This window comes from Lutra lutra, chromosome 1, assembly GCF_902655055.1.
Source record: "Lutra lutra chromosome 1, mLutLut1.2, whole genome shotgun sequence".
NCBI lineage: Eukaryota > Metazoa > Chordata > Mammalia > Carnivora > Mustelidae > Lutra > Lutra lutra.
In genome coordinates, this window is record NC_062278.1 from 12,338,848 (window position 1) to 12,356,614 (window position 17,767).

At 40.1% G+C, this 17,767-nt stretch overlaps 1 protein-coding gene across 2 annotated transcripts in view; it reads left to right on the forward strand.

The window, feature by feature from the left end:
• Positions 1–12,252, forward strand: part of PAXBP1 (PAX3 and PAX7 binding protein 1) — a 37,438-nt gene extending 25,186 nt beyond the window's left edge. For both annotated transcript variants that reach the window (XM_047720914.1, XM_047720925.1), the window contains exons 14-18: positions 1,380–1,456; positions 1,841–1,907; positions 6,085–6,231; positions 8,387–8,541; positions 10,495–12,252. In XM_047720914.1, the coding sequence (XP_047576870.1) occupies positions 1,380–1,456; positions 1,841–1,907; positions 6,085–6,231; positions 8,387–8,541; positions 10,495–10,612 (564 nt within the window). In that variant the 3' untranslated portion in view covers positions 10,613–12,252. The remainder of the gene's footprint in view (positions 1–1,379; positions 1,457–1,840; positions 1,908–6,084; positions 6,232–8,386; positions 8,542–10,494) is intronic.
• The last annotated feature ends 5,515 nt before the right edge of the window (positions 12,253–17,767 follow it).

Below are 17,767 nucleotides of genomic sequence, written 5' to 3' on the forward strand. Positions count from 1 at the left end.
TGTGAAAGGTTTTTTTCCTCCCCTCTTCTTTCAAAAAGGAGCAAGAGTTGGGGCATCTGGGTGGCTCAGCTGGTAAAGTGGCTGCCTTCAGCTCAGGTCCTGATCTCAGGGTCCTGGGATCAAGCCCTGCGTCCAGCTCCCTGCTTGGCCGGGAGTCTGCTTCTCCCTCTCCCTCTGCCTCTCCCCACTGCTCTTGCGCACGCGTACACTCTCTCTCTTTCTTGCAAATAAATAAAGTCTTTTTAAAAATTAAAAAATGAGCAAGAGTTGACGGAATGAGTGGTTATGTTCTAAGGCTTGCCAGAAAATCTGATTCCCTCAGGCCTTCTGGTCCTTTATAGCCCAAAATATATGAGATTTGAGATAATCGTTTTTAATTTTCAACTCTCTCTGGCAAGGCGATGTCATTACTCCAAGTAGCCCCTCATCCTTCTCACTTCCCCACTTCCCACTAATCAGAAATCCCTTAAGAACTGTTTTGGGGGGTTTTTTTTTTTGGAAAAAGAAAAATGTAAAACTACTAGAATGGGTAACCGTTGATGATTTAACTGTTAAAATATTTGAATAGTGTATAAAACAACTAGTTTTCTGGGGCGCCTGGGTGGCTCTGTGGGTTAAAGCCTCTGCCTTCAGCTCAGGTCATGATCCCAGGGTCCTGGGATTGAGCCCCACATCGGGCTCTGCTCAGCAGGGAGACTGCTTCCTCCTCTCTCTCTGCCTGCCTCTCTGCCTACTTGTGATCTCTGTTTGTCAAATAAATAAATCCTTAAAACAAACAAACAATTAGTTTTCAAACATCAGATTGTTGCTATCCCTCGGGGCATTCTTAAGTAAGCAATTTAAACACTGAAAGGGTGCTCTTTTTTTTTTTTTTTTTCTTTTTTTAAAAGATTTCATTTATTTATTTGACAGAAAGAGACAGAAGGCTTGAGTGAGGGCTGTAGAGGGAGAGGGAGAAGCAGGCTCTCCACTGAGCAAGGAGCCCAATGTAGGACTCGATCCCAGGGCCTAGAAAGAGATCATGACCTGAGCCAAAGGCATACTCTTAACTGACTAAGCCATCCAGGCACCCTGGAAAAGGTGCTGTCCATTATCATTTTCACTGGCCTCCTTTTGAGAAGAAGATTATGTGTTTGATTTTAAATCTTAGTGATATATATATAGTAGCTGAAGGGTTCATAGATTTCTAAGTGGCTTCAGTGCCTGGTAGTTGAGGGCTGAACTGGGAGTAGTGAGTATTAAAGACCTTAATGCCCTCAAGTAAGGAAGGTAAAGAAAGTAGGAGAAGACTGTTGACTTGCAGTTGAATACTGATTTAGATTAAAATTTAAGTTTTATCATAACTCTTATATAAGTGTGCTCTGTTTTTAATTCTTTAGGTGTACCTAAAAGCCCTCTTACTAAGAATGAGGAGAACTTTAGATGACGATGTTTTCATGCCCTTGTATCCCAAAAAGTAAGTAACTCTCAGAACGTTAAAGATGATAATATTTTCCATTATCTTCCAGAGAAGGCTTCTTAAGTTCTAGAAAAACTAAAGATAGCTCGAAATACAAACCATACCTATTTAGGGTAAACCAGTAACCCAGAGAGACTAGCTCAGTGGAAAAATTGTTCCGTTAAGCAGACTAAAGCAAATAACGCTCTTTGTTCTCCTTTTGTGTCTCTCAGTAAATTTCCATTTTCTTTTAAAACCTGTCTTCTGGAATAGAATTATTTGAAATTTTGAAAAATTACTTAATTTCTTTTGTTCAGCTATTTTACTTGTAGAAATCTTTTCCAGGAATCATATGGCACTTAATATATAAAATGTTTGCTCACGTTTCTCTTTTCCTCTTAGTGTCTTGGAAAATAAAAATTCGGGGCCTTATTTGTTTTTTCAGCGACAGTTTTGGTCTTCAGTTAAGGTATGTGTCTCTAGGCTATCTAAAAGACTTCGGATTTTGTTTGACTCAGATATTTTGGAAGGCATTTTGCTCTTTAAGAAAATCTGTAGGCTTAGATTGACATACAAACTCCATTTTACAAACTAATTTTGTTCCAAAAGTTTTCTTCAGGTGTGATGTGTCCACGCAAGAAAATATATTGAGTTCCAAAGCAAGGTCCAAACTAGCCAGCAAAATGCCTTGCTAAGCCACAGTTCTTTATCCAGCAAGTAGAATACCAGTTACTTTTCTAGGTTGGGGAATATAGCGTTGAATATGACAGAAGTGGAGCCTTCGTGGAGTTTATAATCCAGCATAGTAGGCAGCAAACCAGTATTATCTCAGGTGTGGTGAATCCTGAGAAATTCAAGGTAGAATCGAAGCACAGAATAAGGGCACAGAGACCATGACTGATGAGTCACAGAAGATTCCCAACTGCCCCGAGGAAGTGCTATTTGGATTATTAGACCAGAGGAGTGAGTAGGTTGGCCCTGAGGTAAGGAAGAACAGCATATACTAGACAAACTGAGAAAAGTCCAAGATGGCTGGACTTGCGGGGGGAGAGGAGCTTCCCAGATGGTATAGGAGCTGTAATTTTCATACAGACCTGTGTTCACTGCCCAGATCAAGATGCGTAACACTTCTTCCATCTCCCAAATTCCCCATGTCCCTTTGTAGTCAAGCCCACTGCTGTACCATGGCCACCCCTTTTTCTTGTCCTGTGGTTTTCTTTGTAAAGGTGGCTTATGAATGGAATTATTTAGTCTGGCTTCATTCACTTAACATAGTTTTTTGGAAATTTATCAGTGTTGTCATCTGTTACTGGTGGTTAATCTCTTTTACCGCTAAGTAGTATTCCTTTGTAAGGTAGATGATGCCACAAGTTGCTATATTTTTTTTTTTTAATTCTTTCCCCAATTGAGGAATATTGGATTTTTTCCAGTTTGGAGTGATTATGAATTAAAGCTGCTGTAAGCATTTGCATAGTGGCTTTTTCTGGGTATGTGAGCTTACATTTCAGTTGGGTAAATACTGGCGCAAAGCTGGTTTTCATATCGACAATATATTAATGTTATCTAATTATACCTCATTTTCACCACATACCACACTTGGTATTGTCAGTTTTGGAGTGATTTTTTTTGTTGTTGTTGTTTTTTGTGTGTGTGTGTGTCATTCTACTAGGTGTATAGTGGTCTTGTTAGTCTTAATTTGTGTTTCTCTAAATGACTGACGATGTTGAGCATGTTTTCATGTGTTTATTTGCTATATGTATATGTTCTCTAGTGAAGTATCTGTTCAAATCTTTTGCATTTTTTTTTAAAGATTTGTTTATTTGAGAGAGAGAGCAGGGGGAGGGGCAGAGAGAGAGGAAGAAACAGACTCCCTGTCCCTGCTGAGCAGGGAGCCAGCCTCAGGGGTCCTAGGATCATCATGACCTTAGCTGAAGGCAGACGCTTAACCGGCTGAGCCACCCAGGCTCCCAAATCTTGCATTTTTAAAAATCGTCTTACTGAGCTTTGAGTTCTGTATCCTGGATACAAATTCTTCTTATCAGATGTATGACTTGTAGAGTTTTGCTTTTCTCCTATGCCGCTTGTCTTCATTCCCATAGTGCAGAAGTTCTTCATGTCGATGATGTCCAGTTTATCACTTCTTCCTGTCATGGGTTGTGCTTTGGGTTATACCTAAGAAATCTTTGCCTAACATAAGACCAAAGTTTTTCTCCTATCCTTTCATGTAGATAGTTCATGGTTTCAGGTCCGTGATCCATTTTGAGTTAATTCCTACCTAAGGTATGGGGCCTGGATTGAACTTCATTTGTTCCAGAACTGTTTATTAAAAAGACCATCTTCTTTTTAATTTTTAAAATTGTTATTTTAATTCTAGTATAGTTAACGTACAGCATTGTATTAGTTTCAGGTGACAGTATAGTGGTTCAGCCATTCTCTGCATTACTCAGTGCTCTTCATGATACATGCACTCCTTAATTCCCATCACCTGTTTCGCTCATCAGCCTGCTGTCCCCAGCCTTCCCTCTGGGGACTATCAGTTTGTTCTCTATAGTTGAGTTTATTTCTTGGTTTGTCTCGCTCTCTCTCTTTTTTTTTTCCCTTTGCTTGTTTGTTTTCCTGAATTCCACATGAGTAAAATCGTATTTGTTTTTCTCTGGCTGACTGAATTTCATTTAGTATTATACTCTGTAGCTCTATCCATATGTTATGGATATGGATATGGATATATGAAATGGCAAGATTTCATTCTTAATGATTCTTTGTCTACTCATCAATCTATGGACAGTTGACTGCTTCCATAATTTGACTATTATAAATAATGCTAAGGCTATCTGTATTGAATTGCTTGTGTACCTTTCTTGAAAATTTAATATCGGTCATGGAAGGGGCATTCACAAATTGCTGTTTTCAAGATTACTCTGGCTGTTGTGTGGATAATGGATCAAAGCAGTGAAAATTTATTATGGATGTACTGTGTGCGAAGCACTGTGCCACACCCTTTATTGTTTATCTTGCTGAACTGTCACAGTAGCCTATAACTAGACACTATCATTTCACTCTAGTCCTGTGACCGTAGGCACAGAATAACCAGCCCAGAGTCATTCCTTTGTTCAGTGTAGAAATGGGAGTCTGCCTGAGGCCAGTCTGACTGATGAGATCTTCTCAGCTGGGGTCTGTGAAATAATCAATACCTAATGCCCCAAGTCCTCCACTGAGCATAGTGAGTCCTCTTTTCCCTGCATCTAGAATGGTACTTGCTGTACCATCTTTAGGAAAATTAAGTAAGGAGTCACTCAAATTCTTTTCTGTAGGTTGAATTTCTCTCAGAGCCCTGCTTGAGAAAGACTCCTCCAGAGCTAATGCTCATGATCATTGAGGAACTGTAAGGTCCAGAAGGTGATGATGGCAGCTTGGATTAGGGGGTGGCAACAGGGTCTGAGAGAAATGAGCACAGTGGATGGAGGTGGTCAAACTTGAGGGAGAGGTGAAGAATGACATCCAAAATTCTGATCTAATCAGTTGGTTGGATAATGTTACCAGAACTGAACTGAGAAATACTGAGAAACTGGGGAATTTTTATGGTGGGTGGGTTGGGAACTCCCATTTTATAATACTGGCTTCTAATTCAATGTGTTGAGCTTGAGCAGTTGAAGTGCATTGCTCAATTCAGGTTTGCGAGAGCTGGTAAACATGCCGTGTTGTGGTCAAAAAGAGAATTCCATCTTCTTGTGGATGGTTGTAGGACTCGCTTAAGCATGATTTTGAAAGAAGAACATTTATCGAAGGATCAGCGCTTGCCCAGCAGTACTTGGTATCACAATGGAAGATGTTGTGTTTTTGCACTGGCCTATAAAGTAGCCACTAGCCCTGTGTGGCTATTTATGTCTTAGTTAATCTTAATTAATTAAAGCTTAAAATTCATATCCTCAGTCATTTACGGCAACTTTTGGACCCTTTAAAACTGTTAGGGGGCACCTGGGTGGCTCAGTGGGTTAAAGCCTCTGCCTTCAGCTCAGGTCATGATCTCAGGGTCCTGGGATCAAGCCCTGCATCGGGCTCTCGGCTCGGCAGGGAACCTGCTTCCTTCTCTCTCTCTCTCTCTCTCTCTGCCTGCCTCTCTGCCTGCTTGTGATCTCTGTTTGTCAAATAAATAAATAAATAAAATCTTTTAAAAAAGCCAAAACTGTTAATTAGTACTTCGGCAAAACACGGTCCAGTGTATTTCATAAGGTGCTTTACTCTGTAACTGTTTTCTTTGACTTAATTTAGTTGCTTAACAATGCCTTCTAGAAACGGGTCTGATGTGTGGTTGCCAGAGGTGGGGAGTCCAGGGTTGGGGGATTAGGTGAAAGGGGTCAAAAAGTACAGACTTCCAGTTACAAGGTAAAATAATTCTGTGTGTGTGTAATGTACAACATAGTGACTGTAGGTAGTAATAACGTGTTATATATTTAAAGCTGCCGAGAGAGTAGATCTTAAAAATTCTCATCACAAGGGAAAAAAATAGGTGAGGGATACTAACCTTACTGTGGTGATGATTTCACAATATATACTTAGATCAAATCATTATATTGTATACCTTATATAATGATATGTGTCAATTATATGTCATTCTGAGGGAGAATAATTTTCTTTTCTCTTTCTAGCTATTAGGGAATTTTCTTCAGTGGTATGGCATTTTCTCGAATAAAACTCTTCAGGAATTGTCAATAGATGGTTTATTAAATAGATACATTCTCATGGCTTTTCAGAATTCAGAATATGGAGATGACAGCATCAAAAAAGCCCAAAATGTGAGTTAAATGACATGTGTTGTAATTTTTAAAGCATGTAAATTAAAATGAGTTGTTTCCTTTGTTAGAAGAGAGATTTTAGAATGTTATGAAAAGTCCTTTGATTATGAACCTTGGTGTAATGTTGACAGTTTGTTTCCCAGGTAGTTCTGAACCCCCCTCATAATTTTTTACATAAAAATGTGTACTGCAACATTTGCGTCTGTCCTTCTGTATATCTATTATATCATTATTTTGGCAGGTAGTAATAAAAGTTGTAATTTTAGAATAATAAATTTTTAATAGTTGGATGTATAGTCCCTTTCTCATTTAAGAAATAATTTTAATTTTATTTTGTTTTCTACTTTATGGGTGTTAAAGAGCGTCATCTTTTTATTACTATTATTTTTTAAAGATCTTACTCTTTTTTTTTTTTTTTAAAGATTTATATTTTTATTTGACAGAGACAGAGATCACAAGTAGGCAGGGAGGCAGGCAAAGAGAGGAGGAAGCAGGCTCCCTGCTGAGCAGAGAGCCCGATTCGGGGCTCGATCCCAGGACCTTGGGATCATGACCTGAGCCCAAGGCAGAGGCTTTAACTCACTGAGCCACCCAGGCATCCCAAGATCTTATTCTTAAGTGATCTCTGTATCCAACATGGGGTTTGAACCTATCACCCTTATATAAAGAGTCATATGTTCTACCAAGAGGTCCAGCCAGACACTCCCAATTTCTCTTTTTAAAAAAATTTTTTGAAACAAAAGAAAATTTGCAAGTACAATACAAAGTTTTTTTTCCCCTCAACCATGTCAAAGTAAGTTTCTAACATGGTATTCCTTTGCCCCAAATACTTTTATGTCTGTTCATATGTACATGGATGTTCTTACATATAATTACAATGTAACCATCAACATCATTGATCTGTTACTGATACCTAAGCTTTGAGACTGTTGAGGTTTTGCCATTATGTCAATAATAATCACATTCTTGGGGCGCCTGGGTGGCTCAGTGGGTTGGGCCTCTGCCTTCAGCTCAGGTCATGATCCCGGGGTCCTGGGATCGAGCCCCACATCGGGCTCTCTGCTCTGCGGGGAGCCTGCTTCCCCCCTCTCTCTGCCTGCCTCTCTGCCTGCTTGTGATTTCTGCCTGTCAAATAAATAAATAAAATCTTTAAAAAAAAAAATAATATCACATTCTTGGCAAAAGAAGTTCCCAGATCATTCTTGGCATTTGATTGTCATGTCTTCCTAGTCTCCTTTAATCTGGAAGAGTTTTTTGTCTTTCCTTGACCTTTGCAAAACCTTGACACTTCTGAAGTTGATGGGCTGAATATTTTGTAGTGTGTCCCTCAGTTTGGGTTTGTTGGATATTTTCATGATTGGATTCAGATTCTGCATCTTTGGCTGAAACTGCCCCAGATTTCATTTGATTCCCTTCAGATTGACCTCTGTGACCTTGTAACATGTCATCTCATTTTGGGGGAGCACTTTCTTGCTTTCTGGCGCATGATGTTCCGGGCTCATCTGCTTGGTTGGCCCCAGCCCGGGAATCAGTCATTTCTCCGAGCATGCCTGGGTTCTTCAGTGGGGAGCCTTCTCTGCCCACTTGACTGAATCCTGCTAATGCACTGCCCTCACCCTGGTGTAGTCAGCCTCGGCTTGCTTGGATTTTGTACCAACACTGTGCCCTGTTCTTGCCCTAAGCTGCTCCCCTGGTGCAGTGCTCTCTTGACCCCACTCTGGGCCAGCATGGGTGCCTCTCACTAAATTGTTGGTGATGGGGAGGGGCTACAGTGTGATACTTATGCTGCACATGTTTTTATATCAAAAGCTGCTGATAAAAGGACAATTTAGTTCCTTTAGGGCTTCCTGGAATACAGGAAAATGAAGCATTTGGTTATCAATTTTATGTCCCTAATTTACTTAAATATTGAAGGTTATTTATCTTTTGTTTTGAGTACCTATCTGTTGAAGTTAAAAATACAGATATATTCAGGTTTATTTGTATAGTTAATACGGAAAGTCAGGTTTAAAAGAATATCCTGTCAAAGCCATTGGTTATGTATAGTTCAGTAGCAGCCCTTCCAGTTACACATATAATCCTCGTTGTTTAGGCTCAGCTTTTAGATACTTTATTTTGTTTTAATTGTTTTATTTTATGTCTTTCTTCTCCATAGGTAATCAATTGTTTCCCGAAACAGTGGTTCATGAACCTGAAAGGAGAAAGAACTATTTCTCAGTTAGAAAACTTCTGTCGGTACCTTGTACACTTAGCCGATACAATCTATAGAAACAGTATCGGGTGTTCCGATGTGGAAAAAAGAAATGCAAGGTAATTTTCTGTAATTGTTCAATGAAATGGTAATCTAGAGTCTTTAGTTTTTGTCATATTTAGTATGATTAAAATGTCTAAGAGTCATATTTATATTTTACTTTAAATTGTGCATTGATTTGGTGTTGGTAAACCACCAAAAAGGACCATGATTTTTTTCTTTTTTCAGTTTTACCTAATCTTTTTTTCAGTGTATTATTTATGAAGGTGTTAGGAAGGACTTCTGATGAGCACCAGCTCTAAGGCAAACGAACGAACCGTGCTTTTCTAGGTCCTTCCCTTCAAGACCTGGGGGAGATTTCAGTTCTCAGAGTGTCATGGATCTTAATCTCTGGAGGTTCATTATACAGATGTAAACCCTCAAAAAGCTGGTCACTGAAACTTAAGTATATTAAAAGTTATATGCCAGTTTTGGGACATTTGTGCTCTCTGTGGAGTTTTCCTTTATCCGTATCATAGACTAAAGGTCATCACTCATGACTTTTGGGGAGCAGCTTGTACATACATTTTACCAGGGATTGCAAGGAAGGAATGAATAAATGAACCATTATTCTTTTTTTTTTTTTTTTTTTTTAAGTTTCATTTGATATATTCTTCCTAATGTCAGAGTTTTCATTTTTAGAATATACACCATGAGTCATACCCCTCTAACAAAACGTTTTTCTTTTTCCTCATTTCCCTTCCATGCAAAAACCTTATTTTCTTGAGAAAATTTGCTACCTCTTACAATAAAGTTAAAACCAAGTAGATAGTAAAGGTTTTAGTGGTAAAATATTTCGTCAGGTAAATTTTGATTTATATTTTAATTTTGTCCTTAGCCTGGGTCATTTTGATTTATATATACTTAACTGTTTTTGTTGGGCAGTTAAATATCAATAAAGGGGATTCACTTTTCTACAGAAAAGAACTTTGGCACTATGATAAGCATCTGCTGTGTGCAGAGCCCATAAAGTAGGTTCCCTGTGGGTTACAAAATTTTACAAATATAATCCTTCCTAAAAGCTGCTTGCTACAGTTTTGTAGAGAAGAAACAGCTAATAATGTCACATCGTGTGCTGTTTCTCACCAGGGTTCCAACTGTTAAAACAGTCATTCTTTTTTTTTTTTTTTTTTTTTTTTTAAGATTTTATTTAGTTGACAGAGCACAAGCAGGGGGAGTGGGAGAGGGAGAGGGAGAATGTGGGGCTTGATCCCAGGACCCCTGGGATCATGACCTGAGCTGAAGGCAGACGCTTAACCAGTTGAGTCACCCAGGCTCAGGACTGAAACAGTCCTTCTTAAAGTGGTGCCTGGATCAGCAGTGTCAGCATCACCTGGGAGCTTTGTTAGAAATGCAGATTCTCAGGCCCCACCCCAGACCTACTGAATTTGGACTCTGCGGGTAGGGCCTGGTGATCTGTGTTTCACCAACCCTCTAGGTAATTTCAATATATGCTGAAATTTGAGGCCTATTCAGAGTGACAGCTGGCTGGGGTGACAGAGGAAGCCAGCTTATGCTTTCTTAGTGAATTTAGGAAGAGTGGAGATGATGCTGGATTGGGGATGAAACACACACACACATTTGTGTTCTAGATATGTTCCGAAAGACCTGGGACTCTGGTTTGGGAGGGAATGGGAGGCAGGGCTCTAAAGTAATTCAGCAATAGACTGCTTTCTTTTCTTTCTAAATATCAGTCGAAATCATTGAATGAAATTTTGGGGTGTTTATATTTTGGAAAGTGGATACTTGGTCTCCAGGCTAGTCATTTAAACATATACAAGTTTTTTTAATATGGATAAATTTATTTTATTTCTTTACGTGCTATGGCTTGCTTACCTGTCTTCTTTAAAAATGTATGCTCGAAAAAATGGATTGCAAACCTAAGAAGTGGCCATAAAGTCAGTAACAAATTTTCCTTTGAAGGCTTTTGTATTAATTAATAAGATGTTGCCAATTTTTTTTTCTTTTTTTAGGGAAAACATAAAACAGATAGTAAAACTCCTTGCAAGTGTTCGAGCTCTGGATCATGCTATGTCAGTTGCAAGTGACCACAATGTGAAAGAATTTAAGTCTTTGATTGAAGGAAAATAGACCCTGTCTGCTTTAATACCATTCCCAGTGTATAAATTTTGTATATATGTAAAGTTTCTTAAACTGTAAAATACTGATTCTTGTTTTAATACAAAGAACATTATTAATATTCATTACCGTGTCCTTAAATGCAATTTCTTTGGAATGAATGGAATTCACATTATTTCTAGGAAGCCTATTCATGTTTTCCTTACTGCCTGTCATACTCTGTTTACAGAACTATTTTATATGGTCATTCAGATTAACCCTCTCAGTTCATTGTTCTCTGTAAACAATGTGTGCAGTGTAAATTGTGTAATTATGCATATATATATTTATACCACCATGGAGTTAACTTTCACACTGGAAATTTGTGGTGTTTTTCTACAGAGTAAGCCTTTTCACAGCAGAAAATTATTCAGTAGCAAATTGTCTTAGGGAAATTACTACACTGTTGCAACAAAAGGGCTGGCAAGTGACTAAGTGTTCATTACCTTTCGGTTAGCAGTTGCTATCACTGTAGCTTTGCTGCCTTAAAATTGAGAGTCGAGTGTGGACTTAGTCATTGGGTGAATGGAAACTTTCTTCCTTGAATCAGCGTTATGGTCAAATGTGGGTTGAATATGAACTCTAAATAATATATGCAACATGGGTTTTTGAGGAGAACACAGAAGCTTAACTGTGGGAAACAAGAGCCCCACAAACCTCACTGCATGGTTTTGGGCTGACCTGTCTCATGATTTTACCCCCTGACCAGCTTACAGAAATACATGCATTTGAATTTTAGTAGTCTGTCATTTTATTTAAAATCCCACATATGTGAGTTATATATGCAATAAAGAATATGCCTTGCTGATTAGCTACACCCAGGCAATTTAATATCCTTGGTCTTCTATAATGTTTATACCATGTTGTAAATATTCAGAGAACTTGTTTTAAAGTTTATGCTTTCTGATTCTGTGATTTTCAAAAGAGGAACTTTTTGGAAATTAAGGACTATTGTTTGATAATTATATATGTAATTAAGCTTTAGCCAAGCATTAAATTAATTTTTAAATAGATCCTTTGTTGTATTTTGCTGGTGACTGATTTTAGATCATTTCATATGACTCTAACATAGACTAGTAGTGTGAGTACCCTTGGCCAGGTCAAATAATATTTATAATGGTGTCGTGCACTCTTAAGTGCTTCGTCAGTGTTATCTTTATTGTAGGAACTTTCCTTACCACTACATATTCTGTTACATACTGTTACACAATAGTGGCCTACTAAATAGAATTCAAATGAGAACGTCAACAGAATAAGAACATATAAACATGTATACAGAGGACACGTGCAACATGTGTGCCTTAAATTTGTGTTTCCAAGCCCGTTTGACTGGTGATTTTTCCTGTGTCTACTTTTTAAGGACTTCTGCAGTAAACTTGGAGACTTTATCCTGTGCAAGCCCTTAGGCTGTTTTGGTTTCAGGCATGGGTTTGAATACCATACAGGGACCTTGATGGAAGGTGAATTCAGTGTAGATGTGTGCATAAAACAAGTAGCTCTCCTATCTCAGCTGGAAGTTTTGTTCCTGAAATAGCCACATATCCTTTCTTATGAAGGGAATTGGCAAAAGATAGGGGGTGACATTTTAATAAAGCTAAAGGTTTGCTTCTTCAGTTTTTTCTTTTAGATCCGTCTTCTGAATTAACTCCAAGATGGGTGACAGGAGTTTTTGAAAAGGAAAGCTATTTTATTGAGGCAATATAAACCACAGTCACAAAGACTGCTGGCGACATTATAGCACATGCTGGTGGAGCCCCACCCATGTCCCCCCCAGGACCTGCTGGGGTCCTGCAGGCACTAGCAGTTCTGCCCGAGGGCTCTTTCTCGGCCTGTACCACAGGCTGGAGCGTCCACCAATAATGTCCCAGAGAACAGCCATCAGCCAAAGAGGGGAGTGGGAGGAGAAAGAACCCAGGAGTTCCAGTCCTCTAGGGAGCAGTCGATGAGAGAACATTAGATAATACAGCAGATCATTGAGGGGGAAATGTGAAGGAGTTGGAGGAGGCCGGGAGAGCCCCACAACTGCAAGATCATGAGGCAGGCATGACATCTGAAGCAGGCATGGGAAGAATTAAAGTCTCAGATGCAAGACTAAGAAAGCTCAGCAAGGCTGATGGGAACTCCTCAACCCAGAGTTGCAGTTCTGAGTTTAGGTGTCTAGGAGCTGAACTTGGTCTTCCCACCGCACTCAGTCATCGGTGCCCAGGGTCTCCTTGTGGGAGATTTGGGGGAGGGGCAGTTTCAGGTCTACTATACCAACTTCTAATCTCTCCAGTATGTTCCTCGTCATCTCCCAGAGGGCTTCGGTTGACTTGAGTCATAGTTGCCTGTGGTGATGATAACATCCTCTCTTGGAACTGGCCCCCAGATTACACAACCTCACAATGAGCACTTTCCTCATGAGAGAGAGTATGCTAAAGTGTAAAGCCAGGTGTGTTGAGGTATAAATTATAAACAGCAAAGTTACCCCTCTTAAATTTAAGTGCGTACAGTTCCATGAGTTTTGACAAATGCCTCATTTTGTTTTAAATGCTAATTTCGGGGGCGGGGGATGTGGTAACAGGGTGATTGGCCATTAAAGAGGGCACGTGATGTAATGAGCACTGGGTGTTCTATACAACTCATGAATCACTGAACTCTACCTCTGAAACTAATAATACACGATATGCTAATTAATTGAATTTAAATTTTAAAAATGCTAATTTCCCTTGAAACCATGAAAGCCTTCTAAAAATGGTCAGATGTAGAGCTGCAAAATGCTGCTACATTGTAGTGGTTCTGTATTGTTACAAGAATCCATAGGGACTCACCATTCACCAATTATAACAAGATTTTGGTCTGTCATTTCAAGTAAATGAAAATGAGAATAGTTAAAACACCAGAACTTCTGCGTGTAGCGAGAACGATGTAAAGTCTCTGTATGTTTGGGAGGCCTTATGCTTTGATAAGGCTGTTATTGTCCAAGATGCTTTGGAGACTGCCCTCCAAAGTGTACGGATAGTGGGTTCACAGTTGTCGAACGTGGCTTCAGACTACTGGCAAAGGCAGACGAGCTAAAAATTGTTCTATGAAATTGGTTTTGATGTGCAATGTTCACTGGTCCCTGGCCTGCTTCCGGACCTCCAGGCCCCAGTAATTTATACTGGCTTTCCTCTAGCTAGCCTGGCAGACCTGACTTCAGCAGGGGCTTGGATGTTACAATCCTCCAGCTCAACGAGAAAGCCTAGCACAGCATTTCTCGGAAGATATACTGTGGTCCTTAGTTTGGGGGCTTTTACTTAAAAAATCTTCAGAAACACAGATTTTATATCCTGCGCTTGACGATTCAAAACACATAGGGAAAGGTGAAAGTTTTGACAAATCCTGTAGAAGCCATTTTAAGATGCTTTGCAAAACCAATTTGCCCATGAAACTTACCTTTTTCCCATGTAGCCTTAGGTGTGGAAATTCCAGAGACACCTGCTGCTTAGGGACAAAGAGCTAGGTTGACGGGTGAACACCCTCCACCTCTCATAGTGAGGCTGAGCCCTGCTATTGCTTAGGTCTTCTGGTTTCCATGAGAATCCTTGGGTGGCATTAAAACAACCCCCTTCACTTGAGATCCCTTGAGTTGGTCTGTTAATTTCCCTGATCATCACAGGGGTAACGTCCTTACCTATGGTAATTGTGAGCAGTTTTCTCAGTCTTTGAAGTTTTTGTTTAATTTTATTTTCACAGTGGTTCTGCTCTCAAGCTGACTATATTTTCTACTTAAAAGGTTTCCATTTTTTGGGTGCCTGGGTGGCTCAGTAGGTTAAAGCCTCTGCCTTCGGCTCAGGTCATGATCCCAGGGTCCTGGGATCGAGCCCCACATCGAGCTCTCTGCTCGGCAGGGAGCCTGTTTCCTCCTCTCTCTCTGCCTGCTTCTCTGCCTATTTGTGATCTCTGTCTGTCAAATAAATAAATAAAATCTTTAAAAAAAAAGTTTCCATTTTTTCTAGTTTAAAACCTTATTCTTCACTGATTACTACAAACGTATTCAAAGCAAACAGCTAATGCTATTTTGGAACCTACTGTTGTGTTGCCTCTCAAAAACCATCCCTTTCTATATACTAATAGCTCTCTGCAGATCCTGATGTAGCTCTAGTCTATGTAACTGAACAAGAGCCTGTTAAAGGTAACTTGATCGGGCTGTTAGTGTTCTCCAAGTTTGCCAAACATTTTCTAGTATTTTTGATAAAATTCAGGCTATAAGGAAATGTGGACTGTACCACTAATTCACATTTTAGACATCTCAAAATTCCTAGTCATATAACGATGGTATAGTTTTAAAAAATGTTATTGGGGGCGCCTGGGTGGCTCAGTGGGTTAAAGCCTCTGCCTTCAGCTCGGGTCATGATCCCAGGGTCCTGGGATCGAGCCCCACATTGGGCTCTGCTGAGCGGGGAGCCTGCTTCCCCCCCCCCTCTGCCTACTTGTGATCTCTGTCTGTCAAATAAATAAAATTTTTAAAAAAATGTTATTGGGATAATCAGTCATTTCTATGTAAACCCTATAGTATACTGGGGACATGCTATTAGATTGAGCCATTTATATTCCCTATAAATATTTTTAAAAGATTTATTTATTTGACAGAGAGAGATCACAAGTAAGCAGAGAGGCAGGCAGAGAGGGGGGGAAGCAGGCTCCCCGCTGAGCAGAGAACCCCATGCAGGCCTCAATCCCAGGACCCTGAGATCATGACCTGAGCTGAAGGCAGTGGCTTAACCCACTGAGCCACCCAGGTGCCCCCCTATGAGTATTTTTGACTTATAGAAAAGGTGAGTGCATATTTTAACATACAGAGAATTGCCAGGAGGAGAAAGAATTTGGTCAAAAATCAGTATTTGAGACTCCGGGTGTTTGCCTTCAATTCGTTGAAGCGAATGAAGCTTGTATCTGAATCCTCTATCTGGGATTTTTGCTAATCTCTGTTTCTCTCCTGATGGGAAGACACATAGACTTGTATTGATTGTGGCTGTTGTAAAAAATTATCACAAACTGGATAATTTCGAACAATAGAAATTCTCTCACAGTTGTGGAATCCAGAAGTTCAAAATCAAGGTGCTGGCAAGGCCATGTTCCTCCAGAAGCCCTAGGGAAGAATCCTTCCTGCTCCGGTGGCTTCTAGAGGCGGGTGCTGACATCCTTTGGCTGGTGGCTAGACTGCTTTAGTCTCTCCTCCTGTCTTCACACTGCCTGTGTGTGTGTGTGTGTGTGTGTGTATCTAATTTCTCTCTGCTACTCTATAAGGACAGTTGTGATTGCATTTAGGGCCTACCCAGGTAGTGCAAAATAATCTCAAAAACCCTTAACTCAGTCTCATCAGCAAAGACTTGTTTTCCTATCAACATTCACGTGGCTAGGGATTACGATGTACTATTTCTTCAGCCAACCATGGGCCTCATTGCTCATTTTCTCTTTTTTTTTTTTTTAATTTCACTTCTAGGACTTTTTTTTTTTTTAAAGATTTTATTTATTTATTTGACAGACAGAGATCACAAGTAGGCAGAGAGGCAGGCAGAGAGAGAGAGGAGGAAGCAGGCTCCCCGAGGAGCAGGGAGCCCGATGTGGGGCTCGATCCCAGGACCCTGGGATCATGACCTGAGCTGAAGGCAGAGGCTTTAACCCACTGAGCCACTCAGGTGCCCCATTCATTGCTCATTTTCAAGGGTCAAGAAGGTGTCATCTCATCTCTGTGGGCCCTTAAGACCTCAGAAGTTTGTGTGTGCCACTTAACATGTATTTTAAGTCAGGGGCACCTGGGTGGCTCAGTGGGTTAAGCCTCTGCCTTCAGCTCAGGTCATGATCTCAGGGTCCTGGGGTTGAGCCCCGCATCAGGCTCTCTGCTCCACGGGGAGCCTGCTTCCCCCTCTCTCTGCCTACTTGTGATTGCTCTCTGTTAAATAAATAAGTAAAATCTTTTAAAAAAAAATAATGTATTTTAAGTCAGCCACGACCCCTCCCTACACTCTTCAAATCTGATGAAAATTTGTACAGCTACTTTCACATGCCGTAACAAGTATAATCAGTAAAGAGGGACAAGAAAAATAAGGAATAACATTTTATAAAAGTCACTAGTAAAATGACCCTTATTTTTCAACCCCAGGCCATGTGCTTATTTCATGACTAAAATGATCTATTTTGAAAGGATTTGGAAAAGTCCTGGCCTTCAGACAGCTCTAGGAATGAGTCCTGCTTACCAAAACCCCTTCCCCCTCCAGTTCATTCTGAAGGAAGAAACAGCAATTCAAACCCAGAACCAAGAAACCTTCACCTTAATCTCCTTAGTTCAAAATCAAAGGAAAGCAGAAACAGGGAGAGCGCCTGCTTCTAGAAGAGCCCAACATGCATAACTGACCCTCTGAGAAGGAGGGGTTTCCTGTGTGGCCTCAGACAGCCATGGTGGAAGTGATCTTAGGTTAGGGGTGGGCATGTTTGGTTTCAGGTTCCAATTCCACTTGAAACTGAGTAATTTTTAACAACTTCTCTTTCCTGGGTCTCAGCTGACATAAAAAACAACTCCCAAGCAAAGTATTCAATAATATCAACATCACTCCTGCAGCAATATCCTTCCATATGTTTTTCTGGTGCATACATCTGGCATTCCTTCAGGGCTGGAGAGGCTTTATAACTGAATAGGCAAATAAGAAAATTTCCATTCCCACCCACTCCCATTTATTTCCTCTGTTGAATGCAATCTCTAATTGAAATGGATTTTTTGTGGGGGTTAGGGGGTTAGGGGGAAACAACCACAGTCCAGCAGAGACTCTTAATATAAGTTTAATTCTGAGGCTCCTGTCAGTAACCAGTACTAAGAGCAAAACCTTTTTCTAAGTAAATAGTACTAAATGAGAAACCCTCTCCAGTTCTCAGAACTCGATGTGTCTTTGCATATCTCCTTCTAGAAAAGAAAAGGTTCCTCTTCTAGTGAACGATAGCTGCTTTAGTAGTCCTGAAACCGGGGTGAGTCCAGCTTCTCTAAAATGGGTGAAGAAATGTTATATCAAGCCACACGACAGGGCCCGGAGGGGGAAATGAGTTTGTGCAATACAACAAATTTAAATTCTGCTTTCGCTGCTAAAATAAAAGCAAGAAGAGGAAGAGGTA